The 25,265-nt window shown below is 53.6% G+C and overlaps 2 protein-coding genes across 3 annotated transcripts; one reads left to right on the forward strand and one right to left on the reverse strand.

The window, feature by feature from the left end:
• The first annotated feature begins 6,079 nt into the window (after positions 1–6,079).
• On the forward strand, positions 6,080–14,683 carry Klhl21 (kelch like family member 21). Its single transcript, XM_021160366.2, has 4 exons — positions 6,080–7,138; positions 9,473–9,878; positions 11,454–11,526; positions 12,427–14,683. The coding sequence occupies exons 1-4, from the start codon at positions 6,118–6,120 to the stop codon at positions 12,718–12,720; spliced, it is 1,794 nt and encodes a 597-aa protein (XP_021016025.1). The 5' UTR covers positions 6,080–6,117; the 3' UTR covers positions 12,721–14,683.
• A 2,124-nt stretch (positions 14,684–16,807) lies between these two features.
• Zbtb48 (zinc finger and BTB domain containing 48) lies at positions 16,808–24,986 on the reverse strand. Of its 2 annotated transcripts, XM_021159642.2 has the most exons (11): positions 24,858–24,986; positions 23,703–24,374; positions 23,093–23,334; positions 19,751–19,862; positions 19,088–19,180; positions 18,605–18,691; positions 18,352–18,506; positions 17,841–17,977; positions 17,606–17,770; positions 17,228–17,316; positions 16,810–17,153 (listed from the first exon to the last, which is right to left on the reverse strand). In XM_021159642.2, exons 2-11 carry the CDS (start codon positions 24,369–24,371, stop codon positions 16,857–16,859), a joined length of 2,046 nt encoding a protein of 681 aa, XP_021015301.1. In that variant the 5' UTR covers positions 24,372–24,374; positions 24,858–24,986; the 3' UTR covers positions 16,810–16,856. The 2 variants fall into 2 exon arrangements, with proteins under 2 accessions (XP_029332505.1, XP_021015301.1); XM_029476645.1 differs by lacking the exon at positions 24,858–24,986 and having other exon boundaries at positions 16,808–17,153; positions 23,703–24,848.
• Positions 24,987–25,265: the final 279 nt, after the last annotated feature.

Genomic DNA, 25,265 nt, shown 5'->3' on the forward strand with positions numbered 1-25,265 from the left:
TGAAATTTAAATCTATAAACTGCTTATCTGACAGTTTAACATCTCCCTCTCCAAAGAGGAGCCTGTGCCACACCAGCCCAAGAGATCTAGATCACCTTAGTACAGCCAAAATGTCCTCACACTGAGTCGGACTGTGTGGATGACATTGTCATACTGCCGTGGAGTAAATGTCTCACATTCCCGTGCTGAGCCCTTGAGACTCCTGAGGAGAAAGAGAGACTAGCTAGCATGCCTGAGTTGGTAGGCCATTCAGAATTCCACACACAGCTGAGAGGTCTAAATCCGGGCCTTTCTATTCTCACCGCATTCCTGGTCTCGGACGTGCGCTTGTTCGGTTGATGGCATCATGATGAGCTAAAGAGCGACATTTACTTGCTGTTGTATCTGCATGATTCTCTCACCTGCATATACGGATGGATGGATGGATGAGAGTGTGTGTGTGTGTGTGTGTGTGTGTCTGTCTGTCTGTCTGCACAGTGTGTTTGCCTGGTATCCCTGGAGGTCAGGAGAGTATGTTGGCTCCTCTGGGGTTGGATTTAAAGACAGCTGTGAACCATCACACAGGTCCTCTGCAAGAGGAACAAGTGCCCTTAGTTCTGAGCCATCTCTCCAGCCCCTAAAATGTTAATAATTTAAAAAACAAGCCAGCCAGGGCATGGTGGTGCACGCCTTTAATCCCAGCACTTGAGAGGCGGAGACAGGCAGAGTTCTGAGTTCGAGGCCAGCCTGATCTACAGAGTGAGTTCCAGGACAGCCAGGACTACACAGAGAAACCCTGTCTCAAAAAAACAAAAAACAAAACAAACAAAAAGCAGGCCAAGGGCTAGAGAGTTGGCTCAGTGGTTAAGAGCACTTGTTCTCGTTGCAAAGGACCCAGGTTTGATTCCCAGCACCCACATGGAGGCTCACCACCTCCTCAAGGGCCCGCACGTGTGGTGCTCAGATACACATGAAGGCAAAACTCTCACACATAAAATAATAAAATTTTAGGGGCTGGAGAGATGGCTCAGCGGTTAAGAGCACTGTCTGCTTTTCCAGGGTCCTGAGTTTAAATTCCAGCAACCACATGGTGGCTCACAACCATCTGTCATGAGATCTGATGCCCTCTTCTGGGGTGTCTGAAGACAGCTAACAGTGTACTTACATTTATTATAATAAATAAATAAATCTTTGGGCTGGAGCGAGCAGGGCCTGAAGACAGCTACCGTGTACTTACATATAATAAATGAATAAACCTCTTTTATTTTATTTTATTTTTAGATTTATTTATTTATTATACATAAGTACATCATAGCTGTCTTCAGACACTCCAGAAGAGGGGGTCAGATCTTGTTAGGATGGTTGTGAGCCACCATGTGGTTGCTGGGATTTGAACTCAGGACCTTTGGAAGAGCAGTCGGTGCTCTTAACTGCTGAGCCATCTCTCCAGCCCATAAACCTCTTTTAAAAAAAATTCTTTTTGGGCTGGTGAGATGGCTCAGTGGGTAAGAGCACCGGACTGCTCTTCCAGAGGTCCAGAGTTCAAATCCCAGCAACCACATGGTGGCTCACAACCATCCGTAACGAGATCTGGCGCCCTCTTCTGGAGTGTCTGAGGACATAAATAAATCTTTAAAAAAATTTTTTTTTAATTTTTTTTTTTTTTTAGACAGGGTTTCTCTGTGTTGTCCTAGCTGTCCTGGAATTCACTCAGTAGACCAGGCTGGCCTGGAACTCAGAAATCTGCCTGCCTCTGCCTCCCAAGTACTGGGATTAAAGGTGTGTACCACCACTACCTGGCAAATTTTAAATATTTTAAAAATAAGTTAAGTAAATAAACCTACCTAAATACCTTGAGAAAGACTCTAACTTCAGCTCGTAGTAATAGCTAATGCCTATAGTCCCAACAGCTTGATAGTCAGAGCAAGGAAGCATACAAATTCTAGGCTAGCCTGAGCAACCTTTGCCTGCCAGAAAAAGCAAAAGGGCAGGGGTTGGAGTTCAGCGGTTGGTGCTTCTCTAGCCAGGTTAAGGCCCAGAGACCAGTTCCCAGCACTGCAAGCCAAAAGAGAAAATCCACAAGGTTTCTGTGTGTGTTCTTTCGACAAGGTCTCACTATGTAACCCAAGCTGGCCTCAGAACTCAGGGTGTGGGGCTGGAGAGTTGGCTCCGCAGGGGATAAGAACACTGCTGCCCCCGTCAGAAAAGCTCGGTTTGCTTGCCTGTACTACTGCCATGATGGTTCACAACCAACCGCCTGTAGCTGGTTCAGCGTGCGCTGTCCCCTTCCAAGCTCAGGCAGCAAGCATGGGTGCATGCAGAGCACAGCAAGGCAGACCACTCATGGAGCGTGCATACATCTGATAAAATGTTTAAGACAGAAAAAGAAAAGGCCCGGTATACTTTAAATAACTGTGTATATTTAATAGCAACATTTAAGGAAAGTACCTTAAATTTTAATCTTTATCTATTGTTGATGACAGTACAATTACTCCCCTTTTCTGTCCTCCTTCCAAATCCCCTAACTCTCAAATTGATACTTTTTTTCCTCAGTTATTATTGCTATATGTGAGTTTATGTGTATGCAAAAATATACAAATAAAGCCTGCTAAATCTGTTTTTGTTGATTGTGTGCACTTGGTTTTAGGGCTGACCAGTTTGTACTGGACAATCAGGGGACCCACTCATGGGAAGGACTGCCCCTAAGCCATTGACAGCTGCCCGCCTCACTTTGTCTAGGGCCCGGACCCCATGAAATCTCCCCCATTGTTTCACTCTTGTTTATGTAGCCATTTCTATCGGAGGCTGCTTAACAGCTGAGTTCCTGGTATCTTCCTGCCCCCTCTTCCAGGATGCTCCCTGAGCCGAAGTTGTAGGCATTGGGGCTGCGTCCTGCATTGTGTCCAGTTGTGGTTTTCTGTGACAGTTTCCATTTGCTATAAAGGGAAGTTTCTTTGACTGGGGGAGGGGGAGGTAATGCTAAACTTACCTGGTAAAGATGGCTCAAGAACCAAGAGGAATCTGTAGGCCACCGATCTGAAGCTAAGCTTGTGGGCATAGAAATTAGTGGCTGGGGTATAATTAATTTTTTTGAGACAGTGTCTCACTGTAACCTTACCTAATTGACCTGGAACTTGCAGAGAGCTCCCTTTTCTACCTCCCAGATATTGGGACTGAAGGCCTGGCCAAGCTTAATTATCATTCTTATCTTTATGTGTGGTGCTAGGAATTGAGCCGAGGCTTCAATGTATGCTAGGCAGCTGCTCTGCCACTTAGCTGATTCCTCTACCCAGCTCTTGGGTTTTTTTTTTGTTTTTTGTTTGTTTGTTTTATGTATATGAGTATACACTGTAGCTGTACAGATATTTGTGTGCCTTCATCTGGTTGGAAACTAACTTTAGTACCTCTGCTTGCTCCGGCTCAAAGATTTATTTATTATTATAAATAAATACATTTAAATAAATAAATTTATTTATTATTATAAATAAATACAGTGTAGCTGTCTTCAGACTCACCAGAAGAGGGAGTCCCGTTCTCATTAGGGGTGGTTGTGAGCCATCTTGTGGTTGCTGGAATTTGAACTCAGGATCTTTGGAAGAGCAGTCAGTGCTCTTACCCGCTGAGCCATCCTACCAGCCCTCAGGTCTTGTTTTTACCTGCCTGCATTTTCTTTCTGTAACAAAAGTGATACATATATCTTAGAGAGAGAACACAGGATGGACATGGTGACACATGTCTAAAATCCCAGCTCTTAGGAAGCTAAGGCAGATTATCAGCATGGCCAGCCTAGGCTATATAGTGACTTTTAGCACACCCCTTTAATTCCAGCACTCAGGAGGCAGAGGCAGGTAGATCTGTTCAAGGCCAGCCTGGTCAACAGACCGAGTACCAGGACAGCCAGGGGCTACATAGAGAAACCCCCTCTTGAAAAAACAAAACATCCCAGAATCCACATAAATGCAGATTTAATGGAAACCACTGCAATCTGAGCACTGCTACCAGGGAGAAGGGAGGTAAAGAAAGGCAAATCTTTGCAAGTCTAAAGGCCACCTACTCTGGATTTTTGTGGTGAAAAACTAACAAAGAGACTGTTTTTTAGGCAAGGTGGTAGGCCAACAGGTTTGGCTACTTTTTAATTCCAGCATTCAGGAGGCAGAAGCAGGTGGGTCTTTGTGAGATCCAAGCAGCCTCAAAAACAAAGCAGGTCAAGGGTCAGCCCCTGAGGCTATTGTCCGCCCTTGTCCCCTGACCTCTCAGACACAGCGGTACTCCTGCCCAACTCACAGGGGTGAAGACACATTAAGACACAAAAGCAAAACCTCAAGGAAGTTCAAACTAAAACAATTCTAGGGCTACCTATAGAGCTAAAGGAAGCAGGAGCCAGGCCCTGGGTTCCAACCCGAGAAGCTCCAAGAAAGGAGAACAGAGAAGGCTGGCTCATTTTCCCCTCTAGAGAGGCAATTTGTACAATTGGGTCCCAATCTGACTTGACAGAACTAGCATGGGTCCTATTGTGTGCAGTCTGACTTGACAGACCTAGCATACACACATGCTTGTCTTCCCATCTCAATAACTATCTACATAATCTTTCTTCAAGGGTGCTTTACACATCGGTGTGCAAATAACCCTTTGATGTTGGGAGTGAGGGGAGCCAAGAGCAGAGAATTGAACTCAGCTAATAAAGTGTTTGCCTTGTGCGCCCGAGGCCCTTGATTCCATCTCCAGCAGAATGAAACAAAATCCATACTCAGTTCCCAGCTGTAGCATTTAATCCTGAGGCTTTGTGCTGAGCTGACTCCCAGGAACTGCAGGATGTTCCTAGCAGCATCCCACTTCCTGGCTGCTCAGCCTGTCGGAAGGGCTGTGTGTAAGCTGGGCCAGCCTCCTGGGCCCAGGAATGCTGCTCTGCCTTTAATAGCTGTGTGAACAGTCCTTCTATGGGCAACAGGCGGTTGCCTGGGTACCTGCATGTTTGCCTCCTTAGAACCTGGACTTCCCATGGTGACCCTGAAATTTAGACCAGATGCATTCTCGTTGGAAAGGGAGGAGAGGTTCCTTGAGTGGAAAGCCTGAAAGGGTTTAGAAATGGAGTAAAACGTAATGTCTCCAGCCAAGGCTGTGTCAACCCAGGAATGACAGAGGACTGACTCCAGGGTGCTTGGGCAGGCTTGAGGCTGGAATGTGGGGGACAGTTAACTAGCAGACGCCGCTGATGTTTTCTCTCACCAGACTTGCCTGAAACTAAGTAAAGCAAAACCCAAATATGGATTCTAAGTGGGGGGCTCCTTCTCCAAGAGTACTTACATATATACATACATTACACGCATATACATACAAACAAGCCCCCACTGCATCACCACTCAACTGTGACTGCTACCCGCTCTGCAGCTTTTCAAGGTGCTTCCCTGACGGACCCTGAGCTGGACCCATCGAGCCACCCGGAGGACTGGGAGCCTGAGCGCTCCCCAGCAGACCAGCTCCTACCCTTTCTGAGAAGCCTGCACGTAAAGTAAAGCTACTGCTTTGCTGACTAAACTTGACTGCTGATGCGCTGGAAACTCAGGCATGAACACTGTGGAGCACATTCCTGGAGTCTGGCCCCACCAATTTGCTTAAACGCGCCAAGAATAAAAGACGACGACGAAAACCCTTCGAATTTGTTCGTGTTTTGGTGCTGAATTGTGAAAATACCATTTGAAATCTGACTGGGTTAAGTAGCTACCCCTGGAGCCACTGAAACTAAAACAGGGTCGTCACTCCCAGATGTTCTGAAGTTCCCAGGAGCGCAATAGGGAATTTGAGACCAAAGGGGTGATTACGGATTCGGGCGCCGAGCTCGCCTCTCCAGACCTCTTTCTGCAAACCGCTGGGCTGGGGAGTGGTTAGCCCTCACTTGTCACCCGCCGTTCTCAGCGGAGCGTCAGCTGGAGACGACTGGAACCCCCGGAAGGGAGGAAAGGGGCCGGCGTAGGCGGCTGTGACTCAGACCGCAGTACTGGGAACAGAAGGGTTAAATGGGCAAGGTTAGTGGCGCTCCGCCCCAACAGACCCCGCCCACGGAGGCCGCGGCTGGTCTGCGTATTTATAGAGGCGGTGCCCGGCGCGCCGGGGCGTCCCTGTGACCCGCAGCTCCGCGTCATGGAGCGGCCGGCGCCTTTGGCCGTGCTGCCCTTCTCCGATCCCGCGCACGCCCTGAGCCTGTTGCGCGGCCTCAGTCAACTGCGCGCTGAGCGCAAGTTCCTGGATGTGACCCTGGAGGCGGCGGGCGGCCGCGACTTCCCCGCGCACCGCGCCGTGCTGGCGGCCGCTAGTCCCTACTTCCGCGCCATGTTCGCGGGCCAGCTGCGCGAGAGCCGCGCCGAGCGCGTGCGCCTGCACGGGGTGCCGCCCGACATGCTGCAGCTGCTCCTGGACTTCAGCTACACCGGCAGAGTGGCGGTGAGCGGCGACAACGCCGAGCCGCTGCTGCGCGCCGCCGACCTGCTGCAGTTCCCCGCCGTGAAGGAGGCGTGCGGCGCCTTCCTGCAGCAGCAGCTCGACCTGGCCAACTGCCTGGACATGCAGGACTTCGCCGAGGCCTTCAGCTGCTCGGGGCTGGCGAGCGCTGCGCAGCGCTTCATCCTGCGCCACGTGGGCGAACTGGGCGCCGAGCAACTGGAGAGGCTGCCGCTGGCGCGCTTGCTGCGCTACCTGCGCGACGACGGGCTGTGCGTGCCCAAGGAGGAGGCGGCCTACCAGCTGGCGCTGCGCTGGGTCCGCGCGGACCCGCCGCGCCGCGCGCCGCACTGGCCGCAGTTGCTGGAGGCTGTGCGCCTGCCCTTCGTGCGCCGCTTCTACCTGCTGGCACACGTGGAGGCCGAGCCACTGGTGGCGCGCTGCCCGCCTTGCCTGCGCCTGCTGCGCGAGGCCCGCGACTTCCAGGCGGCTCGCTACGACCGGCACGACCGCGGGCCCTGCCCCCGCATGCGTCCGCGCCCGTCCACCGGCCTGGCCGAGATCCTGGTGCTGGTGGGAGGTTGCGACCAGGACTGCGACGAGTTGGTCACGGTCGACTGCTACAATCCGCAGACCGGCCAGTGGCGTTACCTGGCCGAGTTCCCCGATCACTTAGGTGGGGGCTATAGTATCGTGGCTCTGGGCAACGACATCTACGTGACGGGTGAGTGCGCTGGTGGATTTCCAAGAGAGATACACTCAGGACCTGGCCTCCTAGGGCCTGACCTAGCCCTTGGCAGGGCTACTTCCTTAAGTTCTCCATCTGTTTTTAAGCTAGAAGAGCCTCCCTGTAAGAGCAGAGACATAGCTCCTTTGTGGGTCTCTGTGCCCCTTGTGGTACAGTCTGCCTTGCTTAGCCAACTCCTTGCCCTGAGGTACCTCCCTCTTTTGAGTTGGAAAAGACCGGGCTTTGACCTGGCACAATGGGTGCTTTCTTTTAATCCCCAAGGAATGCGGGGACAGGATGCAGGCTGGCGCCTGGTGAGGCATCTTTCCCTCCCCAAAGCAGGGACATTTCTCCCTCCCTTCTAAGCCACAGGGGCCTCCTGACTCAAGGCTTTGTCACCAGTGACCAGGTTTCTTAGAACCCGCACCTAGGCGGTGCAGTGTGGATCACATGGTATTTAGGCTGTTCTAGTCTACGACTGTAAACATGGTCACATGTTGAGAGATTTTCTTCCACTTACTTGGCTGAAACCCCAAAACACTGCCGAGTCACGGTAGGCGGGCCCCAGCCTGCCCCAGTACTGGGCTTCTCCCACGTTTTTTCACTAAGGATGAATCCCTGATCAAACTGGAGGGAAGCTACAGGAGGCCAAGAGGGATGGCCTCTGGAACTGCTATATAAGGAAAGACCACTGAGGCCTCTGGCCCTATTATCAGGCAGGCAGGCATGAGGCTGGGTCGTCACGGGGGCTGTGCTTAGGGTGGCACATTCCACATAAAGCCTACCCTGATGTTGCTATGTCGGAACAGAAGAGGGACACATCCCGACTCGTCAGTGTCCGGACGTTCTGACCAGCCGCCCTGAGTCCAGCTCTCTGCTGAAGCCTGCCAGAGTGTAGCCCTCTTTAACAACCTGAGACCGACTCTGTTGTTTTGGGTTCCTCCCTTGCCACCCTGCCCCCATCTCCTCTGAAGTCTGGCTAGTGATTTTGAGCAGAGAACGCCTTCCCAGAACTGGCCAGACTCGCCCTTGAATAAATGTCACAGCTGAACAGCTAATCAGGTTTAGGCCGGTGGCACCGTCCTGGCATTCAGCTGCTGGTAGGGGATTTTCCTGAGGGTCAGGAAGCCGCTTCAGCTGCTTTGCAGGGTCCCTGTAAAAGGCCCACAGATGCCTCAGACTCTCTTTCCTCAATAGCTCCGGGCTGAGAGACAGACAGAATGTCTCTGTCCTGTTCAAGGCGGGCGCCAGCAGGGAAAGGCAAGGGGCACAGCCTCCAGGATTCCTGCAGTCTCCTGATAGCATGAAAGTTTTGTGGTCTTAGATCCACTTTACACACTGTTTTGTAAGACAGGGTTTCTCTGTCCTGGAACTCTCTCTGTAGGCCAGGTTGGCCCAAACCTCACAGAGATCTGCCTCCTTAATAGCCTTTTAAAAAAGACTTGTACACACACACATATCAGTGTCTGTCATACTTGTATAGCTTGATAAGAATTTCAAGTGAAACGCGCCCTTGTGCCCTCCACTAAAGTGCAAACTAGAATGGCAGAGTGTATGGAGGTGTGGCTTGCTGTGTTAGGTCTCTTGGGGAACGCTGTGTATTCTCACCCTGCCCTGGCACAATCCTGGTTTGAAAGTGCCCAGGAAGTCTAGGATTTGGTGGCCAAGTCCGATGTTTGGTGTGTACCGGGAAGAGCCACCCAGAGCCAAGGCTTGGCTGTTCTGAGTTAGTTAAGTGTGGTGGTTTTGGTGGGGGAGGGCACTTCTCATTTTATTATTTTACTTTTTATGTACGTGCGTGTTTTGCCTGGGTGTAACCTGCACCACGTTCATACCTGGTGCCCACCGAAGCCAGAAGAGGGCACCAGATCCTCTAGGACAAGCGTCATGGATGCTTATGAGCTGCTGTGTGGATGCTGGGAATGGAACCCAGGCCTGAGAAAGGGTAGCCGGTGTTCTCCGCCCTCGTTTTGTTTCTTGGGATGGGGTCTCATGTAATTCAGGGTAACCCGAACCCCTGAGGGCTGAGATTATAGATGTATTGCTCTCTGGGGAGCAAACCCAGGCTTCATGCGTGCTATGGTAAGCGCCCTACCAGCTTAGCTGAAACCGTAGTCCAAGACTATTGAGACCCACAGCATCTTTCGTCCTTGGTTTGATAGCAATTAGTTCAGTGCCTCAGTGACAGTTTGGTGAGGTCTTCAAGGGGACAGATGACAGGGGTGAGACTAATTCCTCCTTAGGGAGAGGCCGACCCTGAAGTCCAGGAAGGCACAGGTGGGTGACTCACCGCATGTGGGCTGACCATCTGTCCTTTGTACGCCCCGGCAGGCGGGTCTGATGGCTCCCGGCTCTATGACTGCGTGTGGAGATACAACTCGAGTGTGAACGAGTGGACGGAGGTGGCACCCATGCTCAAGGCCCGAGAGTACCACAGCTCCTCAGTGCTAGACGGCCTTCTGTATGTGGTGGCGGCCGACAGCACGGAGCGCTATGACCATGCCACCGACTCCTGGGAGGCACTGCAGCCTATGACCTACCCCATGGACAACTGCTCTACCACTGCCTGCCGAGGCCGACTCTACGCCATCGGCTCCCTGGCAGGCAAGGAGACCATGGTGATACAATGCTATGACCCAGACACCGACCTGTGGTCTTTGGTGAACTGTGGCCAGCTCCCACCCTGGTCCTTTGCACCCAAGACTGTGACTTTGAATGGACTCATGTACTTCGTCAGGTGAGGCCATGGCGTACTGGTTTTTGACTCCTAATCCCTGTGCCCATTTTATAGATGAGTACTGGGGAGGCCAAGCTGGGATCAGAGGCTAGGGACACCCCTTAGATCATTGCTGTGGGCTTTAGGTTTTCTTATTCAGTCCACATCAAGGATAGTGGAGTCTTGGCAGTGCCTAGCTATGCATCTAGTGGCTTACCATGCATCCATTGGCCACATAGATGTGCAGGCACATGCACGTGTCTGAGTGAGACCAAGATCTTGAGACGTCTCAGCTCTCTACCCTAGCCCCATCTGCAGGTTTTTGATGCCTGGTCAGGTCACAGTCAAATACACCTTGACTAAAGTGGCTACTGGGCATCTGGGAGAAAAATTGGATGCCTGTGTCCTGTGTGTGCATGTGTGCATGCACGTGTGTGTATTCGCTGCTTTGCTTCCTGGTCCAGTGTCTGCCAGCAGCTGTGGGGGCTGGGACAGAGGGAGGGAGGGAATGACAGACATTGCCCCATGTCTCCTTTTGGTCACAGACTTTGATCTGGGATCCCACAGGTGGGTACCCTCTGCTTCTGGGCCCAGGAACAGCAGTGACCTTTGCCTGTCCTGCCCCTCCAAGCAGGAGGTGTTTGTACTCTGAGGAGTCAAAAGGGGACAGAGGTGTTTTGCTTGGCATCTGAGAGGCTGAGGGACCTGGCGTCTTTAAATCCCAGAACCTGAAGATCTTTGAGAATGCCCTGGAACTTTCCTGGATCCTGTTATAAAACTGCCTGGCCCTTCACTAGTCCACCCCACCTCCTGTGGTATCTTTAAGAAGTGGGAGGGCCTGGCTATAAATACAACTTTGAAGAGTGCCAGGTCTTTGCTTCAGCCCCTCCACAGTGGCTGCCAGCCCAGTACCTTTGAGAATGCCCTCCGGTCCTAAGGTCCTAGGGCGGACTGTTCCCCATGGCTGTTCTGGGTCCTGACACTTGCTGGCTCTCCTTACAGATGGGAGTTGATGTTGATTGCCTGCCCTCCACGTGGAAGTGGGAGGGCTTTGCCCAGCTAGTGGTTTGCTTCTGTGCCACCCACACAGGAAGCCGGGTCAGCCCAACCTCAGTGCCTGGATAAAAGCAGACAGTGTTTTGTGATCCCAGGGTGCACCTATGTCCCAAGAGCCCTGTCAGGGACACACACAGCCAGTGCTCTGTGACGACCATAGCACTCTGTAGCTGTTCTCAGTGGCCAGTGAAAGCTGCTGTCTGGGGCCCCTGCCGTGTACCCACTCCGTGCAGCTTTCTGGAAAAGGCGAAGATGTTGACTATGACTGGGGGTGGCAGCCTTGAAGAGGGAAGAGAGGGATCCCTGTCCAGCCTGGCCCCTTCAAGCTGTGGCTCTTTGGTCTCTGCTGGAAAGAAAGCAGGGAGTGTAGAGATACCCAGTGGGTTCAAAGCCAGCCTGGACTACAAACCAAGACCCTGTCTCAAAAATAAATATACATACAGGTTCATGGGAAGAGTCCCCAAGTGGAGGGCCCTGTGGCCCTTCACACCCGAGGCTGCTTCTGGCTAACCGGGTGCCTCTTCCTCCACTGCTCCACAGGGATGACTCTGCCGAGGTGGACGTCTACAACCCCACTAAAGACGAATGGGACAAGATCCCATCCATGAATCAGGTAAGTCTGCAGGTGTGGCAGCGCCTGTAAGCTCAGGCTAGCCCCGCTTTTGCAACGGCACTGTCATTTAGATTGTTTGGGGCACAGTCATGGTAGGTGGAGCTTCTACTAAGCCCTCTCCAGGTGTTCTCTGAGTTAGTGGGAGGCTGCTGCTACAGTCTACCTTTGAAACTCGAAGGTACAGGGGTGGGGGGGTGGGGGGTGTGTGTGTTAGGATCTCAAGGGACCAGGCCAGTGGTTGCCGCACCCTTACTGTGAGCCACCAAACAGAAGAGATGAGGAATTAGATGAGTTTCCCACAAAGAGACTAAATACTGAGGCCCCGGGGCTGGTGTGTTTGTGTGAACACCAGCAGCCATTGTGGCTAAAGGGAATGAGCTCAGACAGGTCTCTGGGTGTGACATACCCCTGCTTGCTTCCTGAGGAATTGGCCTTGGTGATGTAATATATTTATTAGACACACTGTGTGCTGTGAATGGGGGACTGGGAGGGGAGGACCCTTGCTGCTGCTGCTGTCTGGTCAGGGCCTCCTGTCTCTGCTTGCTGAGAAAGGTCTAAGGCTGATAGTGTAGTGACCCTTGGAAGGCTTTGTAGCATCTGACCAGGGTCCCCAATGGCTGTACCAGCATACTTCATCCTGTCTGTACAATGGACAAGCCTGCCCTAGAGGGCTGATGCAGGGATGCTGGGTGTGGGCCACACCTGAGACCATGTTGACCACGTGGGGAAGGAGAAGCATTGTATTGCTCTGTCTCTACATCTGGAAAGCTGTCTGAGGATGGTTCTCAGTGCTGTGGTGACATACTGAGCTGTTCCCTGGAAATTACTAGAGCAATCAGGGAGAGCGGTCTGCCCAGCCACGGTTGCTTGTCTTTCTCACTCCTCCATCTTGACCCACAGGTACACGTTGGGGGCAGCCTGGCCGTCCTGGGAGGCAAACTCTATGTCTCTGGGGGGTACGACAACACCTTTGAACTCTCGGACGTGGTAGAGGCATATGACCCAGAGACCCGGGCGTGGAGTGTGGTGGGGCGGCTTCCAGAGCCCACCTTCTGGCACGGCAGTGTGAGCATCTTCCGCCAGTTCATGCCACAGACACCGGCAGGGGGGCGTGGCTTCGAGTTGAACAGTGGTAGCAGTGACGTGGATGCAGGCTACCACAGGCTGCCACAGAACCCCGAGGAGTTGCACTAGCCCAGGCCTGGCCCAGGGGAGGGCCTTGGTGCAAGGGGCCTGGCACCTGCAGGGAAGTGGCTCCAGGGTGCTTAGTGAGCACCTCGATGCACTGCGTAAAGGTTCTGTGAATTCAGGGCCTATGTCACAGCTTCTGGGGACTAAATAAGGTGGTGGTGACCACCATCATGAATCAGCCTTCAGAAGTCACCCCCAGCTCGTAGCATCCAGCTCACCGTGCAGGGAGCCTCTCCTTGCCCTCTCCTGGGCCTGTGCGCTCCCAGGGCAGAAGGTCCTGTAATGGTAAGAAAGTGGCCTGGCTTGGAGCACTGGGAATCAGGGAAAACAAAGGCAAAGGCTACAGTGAAGTGCTAAACTCCCCATCCAGTCCCAAGGCTCCTCCAGTGCTGCAGGTAGAGGGGTGTTCACACCACTGTCGGGTCTCACCGTATAGAAATTAAATACTGAGATTGAGCAGTGTGAGTCCAAGCTCTGTCCCCATAGCACGTGTTCTTGCCTGGCAAGGAGGCCCTCCCTAGGACGGGAGCAAAGCTCGCAGAGCTGGCTTGCTCTGGCAGCTCCTCGGGAGCCTCACTGATACTTAGCTAAGGGCCTGGGAGCAGAGACCCCTGCTTCTAAAGAGAGCCTAGTGGGGCGGCCCCAGCACTTGGCCGTAGGTTTGAAAAGCTTGTGGTTTTCTGCCGTGTGTGGAAAACCTAGGATTTCTAGGGTCATAGGGCCAGGGACACAAGTACTAGGGCACCTGGACCACAGCTTAGGGGATCCCTGGGTTTCTTTGTGACTTTGAGTGGTTTCATGGGTTTGGGAGCTGAGACCCCTTTGTACCCGGTAGGTTTGGCTGGGGTTTGTTACCTTTTGGGGGGAAGAGGCCATTAGGACTTTTTGTTATAGACAAAGCCAAAGTTCAGAGTTGCCTTTTTCTAGTGAACTCAAGGGCAGATGAGGCTCTAGGAACGGAAGTCTCTATCCCATCACATGCCTACTGCTGCCTTCTTGTCCAGTTGGCAGAGGGGGCTGCCTTAATTTACCAGGTACCCACCTGCTTCCTGTTTTGAAAGCCATGTTCTAGACGGCTCTGCTGGGCACCTGACTCTGGGAAAGGCGATAGGTAGGGGGCAGTGCTCTCCCAACCGAGGGCCCCTGGTGACCTAGGGTTCCCTTGGGGATGTGTGGGTTAGGGTTAGGCTTGTTTCATTTTCTGGTGCCGCCAGCCCATCCTTCCAGCGAGCGCTTTCTTTTCTCTGAACCTTAAAAGAGCTGCCTCCCAGGGCCACCAGAGTTGTTGACGCTCTGCTATGGAGTGCCTTGCCACAGCAGGGTGGGGTCCTGTGTGTGTGTGTGTATGTGTGTGTGAGGAGCTAATCTCAGTACTGGGGACAGTGTTGTTCAGTCCTCTTGGGGACAGGCTAGGAGGCTTTCCAGAGGAAGGGCACGGCCTGCAGCAATTACTGCAGGGTAGTGCACACTTGCACAGGGCCCCTCTGCCCTGCTCCAGAGCTGCTCAGGTTTCCACATCAGGGGCCCCCACCAAAACTAAGGATAGTAAGAAGTAGGCACTTTGTGTGTACCCACTGGGAGTCCAGGACTATCCCTCCCTGGGCGTCACCTTTGCCACTGGCTCTGGGCTGTAACCCACTGCTTATCACACGTCTCTACACTAACAGGGATTGAAGCTGGGCCACCTGGGTATGGGATTGTCCCTGTCACATGTACAAAGCTTTTATATGTTAGGACAAAACTAAGTTATGAGAAGTTCTGTGCCTGGTATTGATCTATAAGGGATTTTTCTTATATTTATGACTTCAGAGACTTATGAAGACCGCCTTCCATAGGAAGGCGGCACTCAGTCACCAGTGGCTGGGCAGATTTGTATATTTATTTTTGTCTGTTCTGTAGCTTCTGTGTCCAGCATCCTGAGGTCTTAGGGTGCTTCCTTAATTTTTGAAATAAAATGTTTCCTATATGGTGGGTGTCATGGCCTTCATCTTTTGACAGCGTAGTCTTGGCTCGCCTGGAACTCACTTTGTAGACCAGGCTGGCCTCAAACTTAGATCCACCTGCCTCTGCCTCCCAAGTGCTGAGATTAAAGGTGTGCGCCACTAACACCTGACGAGGTCAACCTCTTGCTGCTCTGTCTTCTGGGACTCCTTTGTGCAAAGGCTTACACTGGTGTGGTGGGAAGGATCTAGCTCGGGATACAGTGTCCGGCAGATTTAAGTTTGGCGAGCCCAGCATCTGAGGGAGCTTGCCTCACAGAGCCTTTGAGGCCCTTATGTCAGTGGTGAAACATGGCATGCTGCCCAAAGGCAGGCTCCCTGCCCATAAAGATGGACTCTGTGCTGGGAGGGTACCTACGTGGTGAACCCCAAAAGACTGAAAATCACAGACCTTTACATTTACAGCTCATAACAGAAGCAGACTTACTTACCTATGAAGTAGCGGTGAAAGTAACTTTATGGTTAGGGAGTCAACACCACCACTGCAAGAGGGGTTATGTTAAAGGGTTGCAGCATTAGGAAGGTTGAGAGCCACGGCTTTGAAGGGCTCCCTAACAGGCTGTGAGACTCCACACACACACACACACACACACACACACCCCCGACTCCCAAAGCCTTCAGGCTGGATCACTCTCTTTCCTCAGAGCCTATCTAAAGGCAGGGCAGGCTGGTGCCTGCGCTGGAAAGGAAACAGGCTAGGACCCCTGAGGATGGATGGAGGGTCTCCTGTGCTAAGTGCTGCACCCTGTAACTTTGTAGCATCTCCAGAACAGATCTGAGGCAGCTTAGTAACTGCACATTGCCCTATCTCAGCGGCTTCGTGGAATGAAAGGGAGTCACGTGGGTGTTTAAGTTCTGAGTTGAAAACTTTTCCTTTATTTTATGTGAGTACACTGTAGCTGTACAGATGGTTGTGAGCCTTCAGGTGGTTGTTGGGGATTGAATTTTTAGGACCTCTACTCCGGTCAACTCCATTCACTCGGTCCCTGTTCGCTCCAGCCCAAAGATTGATTTATTATTATATATAAGTACATTGTAGCTGACTTCTAACACACCAGAAGCAGGTATCCGATCTCCTTATGGGTGGTTGTGAGCCACCATGTGGTTGCTAGGATTTGAATTCGGGACCTTTGGAAGAGCCGTTGAGCCATCTCGCGAGCCCCAAAACCATTTTCCTCATCTCCCAAGTCCAGTGGGGATCAGTGGGGGAGCCAGGGAGTGGGCATGGATATTCCATCCCATGGAGCAAGGGGATTAGGCAAAGCCCACCTCCAGCTACCAGAACCATGAGCACTGATTCAGCCTGCCTGTTGAATGTCTGAATCTGACACTCCTACCAAGGCCTACGCCTCCTCTAACAAGGAAGGACACTGGTGACAGCCTTAACCAACAGTGTGGCAAAGATATATCCTAGCACTACTTCCTCTACCACAGTGGGAGGAAGGCCTAGCAGCCAGGCCCCAGAGCTCCTGCTATACCAATAGGCCAGGCAGGCATGAGAAAGCATCTTCAGACAGCAGGCCCCCTCCCCTGCCAGTACTGCTGCCGGCTTCCTTCTCAGTACTTCTCCGAGAAGCATGAGCAGCACGTACAAGCCCGTGCAAACATGGATGAAGCAGCAACTCGCTCAGGCGTGGAGGGAAACAAAGGAGTTGGGAGGTTCAGACAAGCATCTGCAGCACCCATGACACCCCGCTCTGTAAGAGGTTGGGACCGCCTGTGTCTCCTCCCTACGAGGGCAGGAAGCCTATTGAGGCCAGCTTGCTTAGCTGCTGCTGCCATGTTCAGCTTCATTAGACTTGCTTAATTCTGGCCAATGAAGCCAACACCATGGGTCCTGGCCACTTTGTCCAACTTCAGAGGTGTCAACCCCCGGCTGGCCTCGCCTACAGTATTCTAGATAAGGACGCTACCTGTTGGTGGGCAAGAGTGAGGGACAAGTGGGAGCCACCTCCATTCCCTCCTCAGCTTTGCTGGGAAGCAGCTGAGCTCAGGTCAAGGACTGGACTCCATGAGGGGACGACTAGGAAGGAGCGCTCCAGCGCAGGCCAGGCCGTAGCTGCAGAACACTAAGGAACAGACACCGAACAAGTGCTAAGTCACATGTTTATTGGTCAGTGGGGTCATCTGGGCAGGGGTCTACGTGTCACAGTCCTCGGGAACAGCAGCGGTGATGATGAGAGAGGGCTCCAGGACGCCAGGGCTAGCAAAGCTCTCCTCTGAACACAGTCTCTGGCTAGGGAGTTGGGAGGCAAGGCCACCCTGGGTCAGGGACTCCACAATGACCTCTGCAGAGCCCACCTCCAGGTCTGCAGGGGGCTGGAGAGCCACAACCACCATCTTCTCATCCTCAATGATGAGGTTGCGGAGCTTGCGCTGCCGGGGGTTGTAGTTCTCCACCCTGTCGTGGATCTCCATGTGCCTCCGCAGGTGAGCCTGGGGGGAGCAGAGCTCAGAGCTGGGGACGGAAGGGAAGGGAGGAGGGGAGCAGGGGACCCGGCCTGGCCTACCTGCCGAGTGAACTTGTAGCCACACTCGGTGCACTCGAACTTTCTCACACCTTTGTGTCGCCTGACGTGCACTCGTAGCTGTTCCACAGCTGGAGGAGGAAAGGGACCCCGGGCGTTAGGAGCAGGGCTCCCCTACTCCAGGCCCTACAGCACCACACTGAGGTCACTGCTGCCCAGGTGCAGGGTGCCCTGTCCCCACGCTCACTGTCAGAGAAGCTCCACTCTCACCTCTCAGCACCTGGAAGATGGAGCTGCTGAAGGTTCTGAGGAGCACGCGGAAGCTACCGTCACCCTTGATCTCTGTGTAGACCCTCCAACCCAGGCGGGCAGGAAACAGAAGCCAGGCCCACTATTCTCCTACAGCTTGTCTACAATTACCTTTGAAGGTCTTGCCACAGATCTGGCAGAAGTGGGGCCTGCCCTCTTGATGGCGGCTGGCCACATGCCTCAGAAGGGGGCCCTTCTCAGTGAAGCGCTGCTCACAGAATTCACAGCTGAAAGGCCTCTCGCCCGTGTGGGTGCGGTTGTGCTTGTCCAAACTGGCTATGGGGGACAAAGTGGAACTCAGTGGCTGTCTCAGCCCTGGGGCAAGGAGGGGCTGGGCCTGCCTCACCTTGGGTGCGGAAGGTCTTCCCACAGAGGTGGCACTGGAAAGGCTTCTCGCCGGTGTGTGTGCGCAGGTGCATGTTGAGGTTGGCCTTCTGGGTGAAGGCATGGCTGCAGAACTCACAGACGTAAGGCCTTTCATTCCTGTTCAGATGGGAGCACAAAGCAGAGGCCATCACTGTGGGGACGCCATCCCTGTCCACCTACTCTGCTGGAGTGGACATGGCAATAAGCAGCAGGACTTGGGTAGCCAGCAAGGGATACCACCATTCCCAGAAGCAAAAGGCAAATCTCTATTGCAGGGAGTCAGGAAGCTAAAGGATAAGGATTAGCCCCGGGAGGGGAGGCAGAGACCTGCCCCAGCCTGAGTCCTCCCCGGCAGCCTAGCAAACTGCCTGCCTCTCACCTCCACCCTGGAAGGGCTACAAGTGTGAGACTCAGGGAGGAGGAGGCGGCCGCTTCCTGCGGTAGCAGGGCCACACTCTGCACAGAGGGAGCACTCCACTCCTCCTTCATACCTGTGCTTGGCCTTGATGTGCATCTGCAGCCCATTGCGGCTCGAGGCCCGGTGCCCGCATTCCTCACACACAAAGAGCTTTTCTCCACGATGCTTAAAAGCCTCGTGCAGCTGTAGCTCCGTCCTAGACAGGAAGCACTTGGCACAAGTGGGGCACTGCAGGTGGGTGAAACGGGCAGAGGGAGCGCACCCAGGTGAGGACAGGGTTGAGCTGTCCCAGAGCCACCGGAACCCCAGCCCTGTCTGGCACTTACTGCATGGGGTTTAGGGGCTCCGTGCAGCTTGATCATGTGGCTCTGCAAGTCTTTCTTCTGCATGAACTGCTGGGAGCAGGAGGAACACTGAAAAAACAGGCCCAGTCAGGTCCAGTGCGGCCGGCACCATCAGTGCCCTGCTCTCAGCACACGGGGAAGGGCCTAGTCCATACACAGGGACAGTCCTTGATGGCTAAAGGTTGGCTCCCAAGAGGGGGCGATATTCAGCCAGCCATACTACCCCAGAAGAATGCTGAGCAAGCAAGGCTGCAGAGTCGCTCTACCTACAGAAGTGGTGTCTCTGGATGGGCAAAGAAGGCAGACTTCAAGGGAGAGGTGCCGGGTACCACCTCAGGCAAAGAGCTGTGCACCCCCTGCCCCACCCCATGGCTCTGGAACATGTGCCAGGTACCACCCCAGGCAAAGAGCTACATACCCCGCCCCCCAACCCCAGCCTGTGGCCCTGGGACAAGCGGGCCTGACCTTGTAGGGCATCTCCCCTGTGTGAGACACCATGTGCACGCGCAGCTCCATCCTCCGTCGGAAGGTCTCCTGGCATACGGAGCATGTGAAGACCTGGCAGTGTGAGGGGCAAGCAGGGCCAGCATCAGGGAGGGCCTCTGCCTGCGACGGCAGCCTCTGCAGGGGCTTCCAAACGCTGCTGGGAAGTGTCTGCCTGGGGTAGGGGATGCTGGGGTAGGAGAGGGCAACATGTAACCTGCCTGCCTTGACCATCAGAGCACTGCACACTACCACACGCCAGACCCTTCTTGGCTTCAGACAGGCTAGAGACAGAGACAGCTGCTACTGGCCAGTCTCTGGGAAGAGGATGACTGGGATTTAGCCAAACACTACCCACTTGGAGGGGCGGGGTGCTGACAAGGTGGCCCTTCCTAGCAGCCATCTCCCACAAATATTTTACTTGCTCCAAAGTATAAGATGGAGCTAGACCAGGAGCCCAGGCAGGCAAACCCAAAATATCCCTTGTGCCCTCTGAACTCCGACATGTACTAGGATGTGGACCTGCCAGGCCCCACAGTTCTTATTTTATAATCCCATAGGCTTTCCTGAGGATCCTTCCCAAATGGCATGAAGACACAGGCACTGTGCTGCTGCCCACAAATACTTGGACAAATTCCCAAGTACCTGTTCTGAGCGGTTCATGCAATTCCTGGCTTCATGTTCCAAGAGATTCTCCTTGCGGAAGTAACACTTCCCACATTTGGGACACTCGAAGGGTTTCTCCCCAGTGTGTTTCCTGCCAGGAAGAGAGGCCACAGAGGCGTGGGGGCTAAGAGGGTTTCCTAGCTCTCTGATCCTCCAGTTCTTGCCACAGACATGCTGTGCTCATCAGGAGGAATAGGTGTCCTAAGGCTAGCTGGAGTTAACCATGTAGACTTAGCGACACCCAGGTTGCTCATGTAAGGGAAGGCTAGAAACCCCCTCCAGCTTAGAGAGCCTCAGGAAGAAACAGTAGCCATGGGTCCAAATGGTCCCATGCTGGAAAGACAGCCAGGAGGGAGCCAGGAGGAGCCAGCCCTTCGTCTGCCAGCCTCCCTAAATGGCCGCCTCAAAACTTCACTGATGAGACCTGGTTGACATCCTCCTCTCTGCGGACGCCATGTTCAGCACCATGGCAGGACAGGTGATATGGCTCAATGCTCAGCAGCGCTTGCAGCTGAGAAGCCAGAGGACCCAGGTTCAATCCCTGAGACACATGAGGTGAAGAAAACAACTCCCACAAGCTGTACACTGATGTCTGCACATGACCCTCCCACACTCAATAAAGAAGTAAATGTGGAATTCCACGACCAGATCCTGTGCGTCCATTTCACAGGTGCCAGCAAGGCTGTGGCTGGAGCAGTTCATGGAGTCCTTGAGTCACCACCGGTTCCTGGCTCCCTACCTATCTCTCCAGGAGGCTCCATTAAGTCCAGATGTCTTTGCAGAAAAGGTGGCCCCTTTGGACTCACAACCTTCCAGTGCTTATTTTGTACTGAGAGAGCCCAGGGGGCAGAGGACATGGGTAACCAGTGAACCAGCCTGCCCCTCACTGACCTTACCCCATGCCCAACTCCAGGTCAGGCCCTACCACTCACAACAGCCAGCCAGCTCTGCTCCCAGCAAGAAGACTCTCCCCAGTGACTGGCTTCCACACGTCCTCCAAATCTCCTAGCCTAGACGGGTGGCAGAGGCCGGCGGTGTAACCTCAGCTACTTGGTCTGGATCTTTCCCCCCTAGCATTCTGGGGACTGAACATGGGGGGTCTCACGTGGCAGGCAAACTGATTAAGACTGATCTACAGCCAGGCAGTGGTGGCGCACACCTTTAATCCCACCACTTAGGAAGGCAGAGGCAGACGGATTTCTGAGTTCCAGGCCAGCTTGGTCTATAGAATGAGTTCCAGGACAGCCAGGGCTACACAGAGAAACCCTGTCTCGGGAAGAAAAAAAAAACAAAAGACTGAGCTACAGTCCATTCCCAGCTGCTCCAAGCTGAGGCAGAAGGATCCTCAGCCTAGGCAATTTGTCTCACTACAAATGGGCTGGGTGTAGCTCAGTGGCAAAGACCTTGGGCTTCAGTCCCTAGCACTGAAGGTTACAAGGCAGGAGGAAGTACCCCACCTTCTAAATAAATAAATAAATAAATACCGCCCCGGGCCACTAACCTTATCTATACTGTAGACTCCAATTCCCCTGCCCTACTCTCCTACCTCCCCAAACAGGGTGCCACACACTGAAGCCCCAACTGGCCTGGAACTCCCAAAAAGTGCAGGCTCAGGCTGTCTGCTTCATCCTAAAGCACTGCTTCCTTTCCTGCAAGACACAAGGCTTTCTGTATCTGTGCTGCATCCGAGCGCCATAGAGACCTTCATCTTCAAGGGCTACATCATCTTATCCCAAGTGCAGCAGCTTGCTGAATAAACCAAACAAACCCTGACCTGAGAGCCATGGGTAGCACTGAGTCTCCTGTATGTCCGTCCAGAAGCCAACTTACTCTCATCTTCTTCACTATAAGAATCCTTATCCCCGTAGTCCCCGCCACTGCAAGGACCTCGTTTTCTATTATTCTTTTGAGGCACGGTATCCCTGTGTAGTCCTGACTGACCTGAAACTCACTACACAGACTCAAGCATCCAGCAAGCCTTGTGCCTATATTTTCCAAGTGCTGGATTAGACGAGTGCAGCCACGCCTAGATACAAGCATCTCTTGAAGCCATTCCTTCCCAGTTCTCAGGGCCATCAGCGAACCACAGACCACGGAAGGAATGAAGGGAGCATGGGCAGATATGTATAGCCTCATCTACTCCAAGGCCAAAGCCCAGGCATGACAAACAGGTCTCACTCCTACACCAGGTGAGCACCAGTGGCTTGCCAGAGTGACACACTGACAACACAGCCTGGCTCAGTACTACAGGAGACTAGTATGTCTGCTTAGCAGCTGAGATGGGGCTGTGTCTGCAGCACTCACTTTTATTATTATTTTTGGTGTGTTGGGAGGGCATTGGTTTTTCGAGACAAGACTTCTCGGTGTATCCCTGGCTGTCCTGGAACTCAGGCTGTAGACCAGGCTGACCTCAATACCCAGAGATCCGCCTGCCTCTGCCTCCTAAGTGCTGAGATAAAAGGTGTGCACCACCATGCCTGGCATGTGGTATGGGATCTCAAGTAATTTGAACTCAAAACAAGGTATGGTGGCACATGGCTTTTATCCCAGCACTTGGGAGGCAGATGAAGGTGGATCTCTGAATTGGAGGCCAGCCTGGTCTACACAGTGAGAATTACAGGGCAGCCAGGGCTACACAGAAACCCTGTCTCAAAAAACAAACAAACAAAAAGCCTCACAAAACTAACAAGAGGGGGGCTGGTGAGATGGCTCAGTGGGTAAGAGCACCCGACTGCTCTTCCGAAGGTCCAGAGTTCAAATCCCAGCAACCACATGGTGGCTCACAACCATCTGTAACGAGATCTGACTCCCTCTTCTGGTGTGTCTGAAGACAGCTACAGTGTACTTACATATAATAAGTAAATAAATTTATTTAAAAAAAAAAAAAAAAACTAACAAGAGGAAACCCTCCAAGTCATAAAAGGTCCCTCTTAGACAAATGGTTCCTTATACATCTCTGACTTGCAAAGCTAACATCCACAGAAACACAGGCAACCTCCGTCCTTTCCATCAGCCTCTCGTCATAGCCCACACTGTCTATCAGACCTCAGCTTCAGCTCAGGAAGGGGCCAGAGGCTTGTCTTGTGTGGGCAGAGGCCTGCCCACAGTCAAACTCCACAGTGGGTAGAATGTACTAACCAGGTGTCCACAAACCCACAACTCACAGAAAGACAGGAAGAGGAGGCATGCTGACCAGCCACTATCTGGGCCTGACCTAGGATCCCCAGCCCCGCAGAGCCCAGAGGAGGGGAGTACAGGACCCTCTCCTGCAACACGGAAGGGCAGATAGGAAAAGGAAATTAAAACAAGCAGAGCATTTACCTGTTGTGGACTTTCAGGTAATATTTGCTGAGGAACTTTTTGTGACATGTGGGACATTCGACCGGAACGGCTGCACCTTTTCTGCTGTCAGTGGGCTCGGCTGTGAGAGAACCTGCACCCAGGGCTGGCTCGGCTGCACAGGGCTTTCTAATCACTTTTGACTTCCTCCTGGTCAGCAGGGTCTCAGGCTCAGATACGTCATCACCATCCCTGTCGTCCTCCACTTGAACCACCACTTCCCACTAGAGCAGAGGAGGCAGCAGGAGGGGGTAGGGTCACCCAGGTATCAGCAGGACCCAGCCTTCAGTTCCAACATAAGCCCCACCCTCAGAGGGTCCGTTCACCAGAGACAACAGTTCCCTGCAGGGCCCAGAGAAGACTGCAATCTTGGACTTGGAGCACAGTGGCTATGTTAGCAGGGAGCTGGCCAGGTTCACTAACCTAAGGAAATACCTGTAACCCTGACGCTCACTCCACCCCAAGGAAGCTGGCCACCATGGACAAGTGTAGCTCGCAGAAGGTCAGCTGAGACCACTGGCTTCCCATGTTTGCTCCCGAAGTGTCGGTCTTTACCCTTATGCTTGCCTCCCCGGTTCCCTGAAAACAGTACCTCATTGCTCTCGCCCTGCAGCGGGGCACCTCCAGCCTCGAAGGGCCTTGGGGGCTCTTTGCAGTCCTCAGACTCTTTGTCCTCTGAGGGAGAAGGCTTCAAAGCCTGCGTGAGTTTCCCACAGAGGAAGGCCGTGTTGTTCTGAGCAGGTGTACCCTGCTGGGGCTGCTCAATGTCTCTGGGCTCCTGATCCACGGAGGCCAGGCTCAGAGTCCTGAAAACTTCCTCCTCATCCAAGTCTGTCGGCTCCTTCAGGTGGCTTTTCACGTCCTGGGAGGCAGGTTGACCCAGTCCACTCTGTGCCTGTCCCACTGAGGTTTGGGGCTGGAAGCTCTGACATAGCTCCACAGCCTCAGGCACCCGCAACTCCTTGGCTGCCAAGAGTACCTGATCCCTGTTCCCTGAGGTGAGGGCGAGGTGGCCGGTGTAGAAAAAGTCCAGCAGGAGGCCAAAAATCTCAGCAAAGCCCGCTGGGAGGACAACGCTGCCCCCTGTGCCATCCCCGTAGATTCTCTGGAAGAAATGGCTGCAACACGCCAGGACACTCCAGTGCGCCTTGAACACCAGGCCCCCCACGTCCAGCGTGGCGTCGCAATACTGGCCCTTCTCGCGCTGCTTGTTGAGTTCCTGCAGAACCCTCACGCTGTGCTGCACGAAGGAACCGTCCATAATCTGGAAGGGAAGGCAAACATGACCCCTCTGCTCAGCCCCAATCGGAAAAAGCCCTTTTGGACCGAGAGTGAGATGGACACTTGAACATCCACCCATGTCGGGATGCAGGCTTGGGTCAAGGTTAGAAGGTGCACACGGAGCACACAGCCAGAGTGGAGTCTTGGGGGGGCGGGGAGCGGCATGGGTTGGCCAGTGGGGAGAGAGCGGGAGAGGAAGTGCATGGCGGGAGACAAGACAGGGGCGGTCGGGATAGGGTGCTGGTGGGGAAAAAATGAAAATGAGAGTTTGGGGCTAGACCAGCGTGGACGACAGCTGATCTGTAGCGCACCCAACGGACAGCCAGTAAGGCAGGGCGGCGGCTGCGCACAGGTGACCCAAGCCCACGCCGCGCCTGCACATCGCGGGCGGATGGCTAGCGGAAGGCTCTCACACGCTCCTGAGAGCCCGAGGCGGCTCTCCACCTCCCTCCCGCACCCTCCTCACCCTGCCGGTCCTCCCGGCTCACACCGGCTTCACTGCTCCAGGCTAGACCACTTCCACCTCCCACAAGACTAACTACTGCCCGGCCCACAGCACGGAGACGCCGCCGTCGCCGCGCCGGATGTGACATACAGGCGCGCAGGCTAGAACAGGACGCCTCCGTGGCGCAATGTCCTCCGGTCCCGCCTCAAAGGCGGAGCCTCAGAAAGAGACCAATGGGCAGCACAGGGGGCGGGGCCAAGGGTAAATCCAACCGCGCTGGGTCCGGAGTCGCCTAGTAACGCCAAGCTGGGCGCTAGGCTCCTATTCCAGCTAGTTGGTGTGCGGTCCCAAGCTGTCCCCAGACCCGAAGAGCAGCCAAGAAGCCACACACACGTTTCAAGTCTTTATTGCACTGGATTCTTCTGTGTG

This window comes from Mus caroli, chromosome 4 (genome assembly GCF_900094665.2).
Source record: "Mus caroli chromosome 4, CAROLI_EIJ_v1.1, whole genome shotgun sequence".
In the NCBI taxonomy this organism is placed as follows: Eukaryota; Metazoa; Chordata; class Mammalia; order Rodentia; family Muridae; genus Mus; species Mus caroli.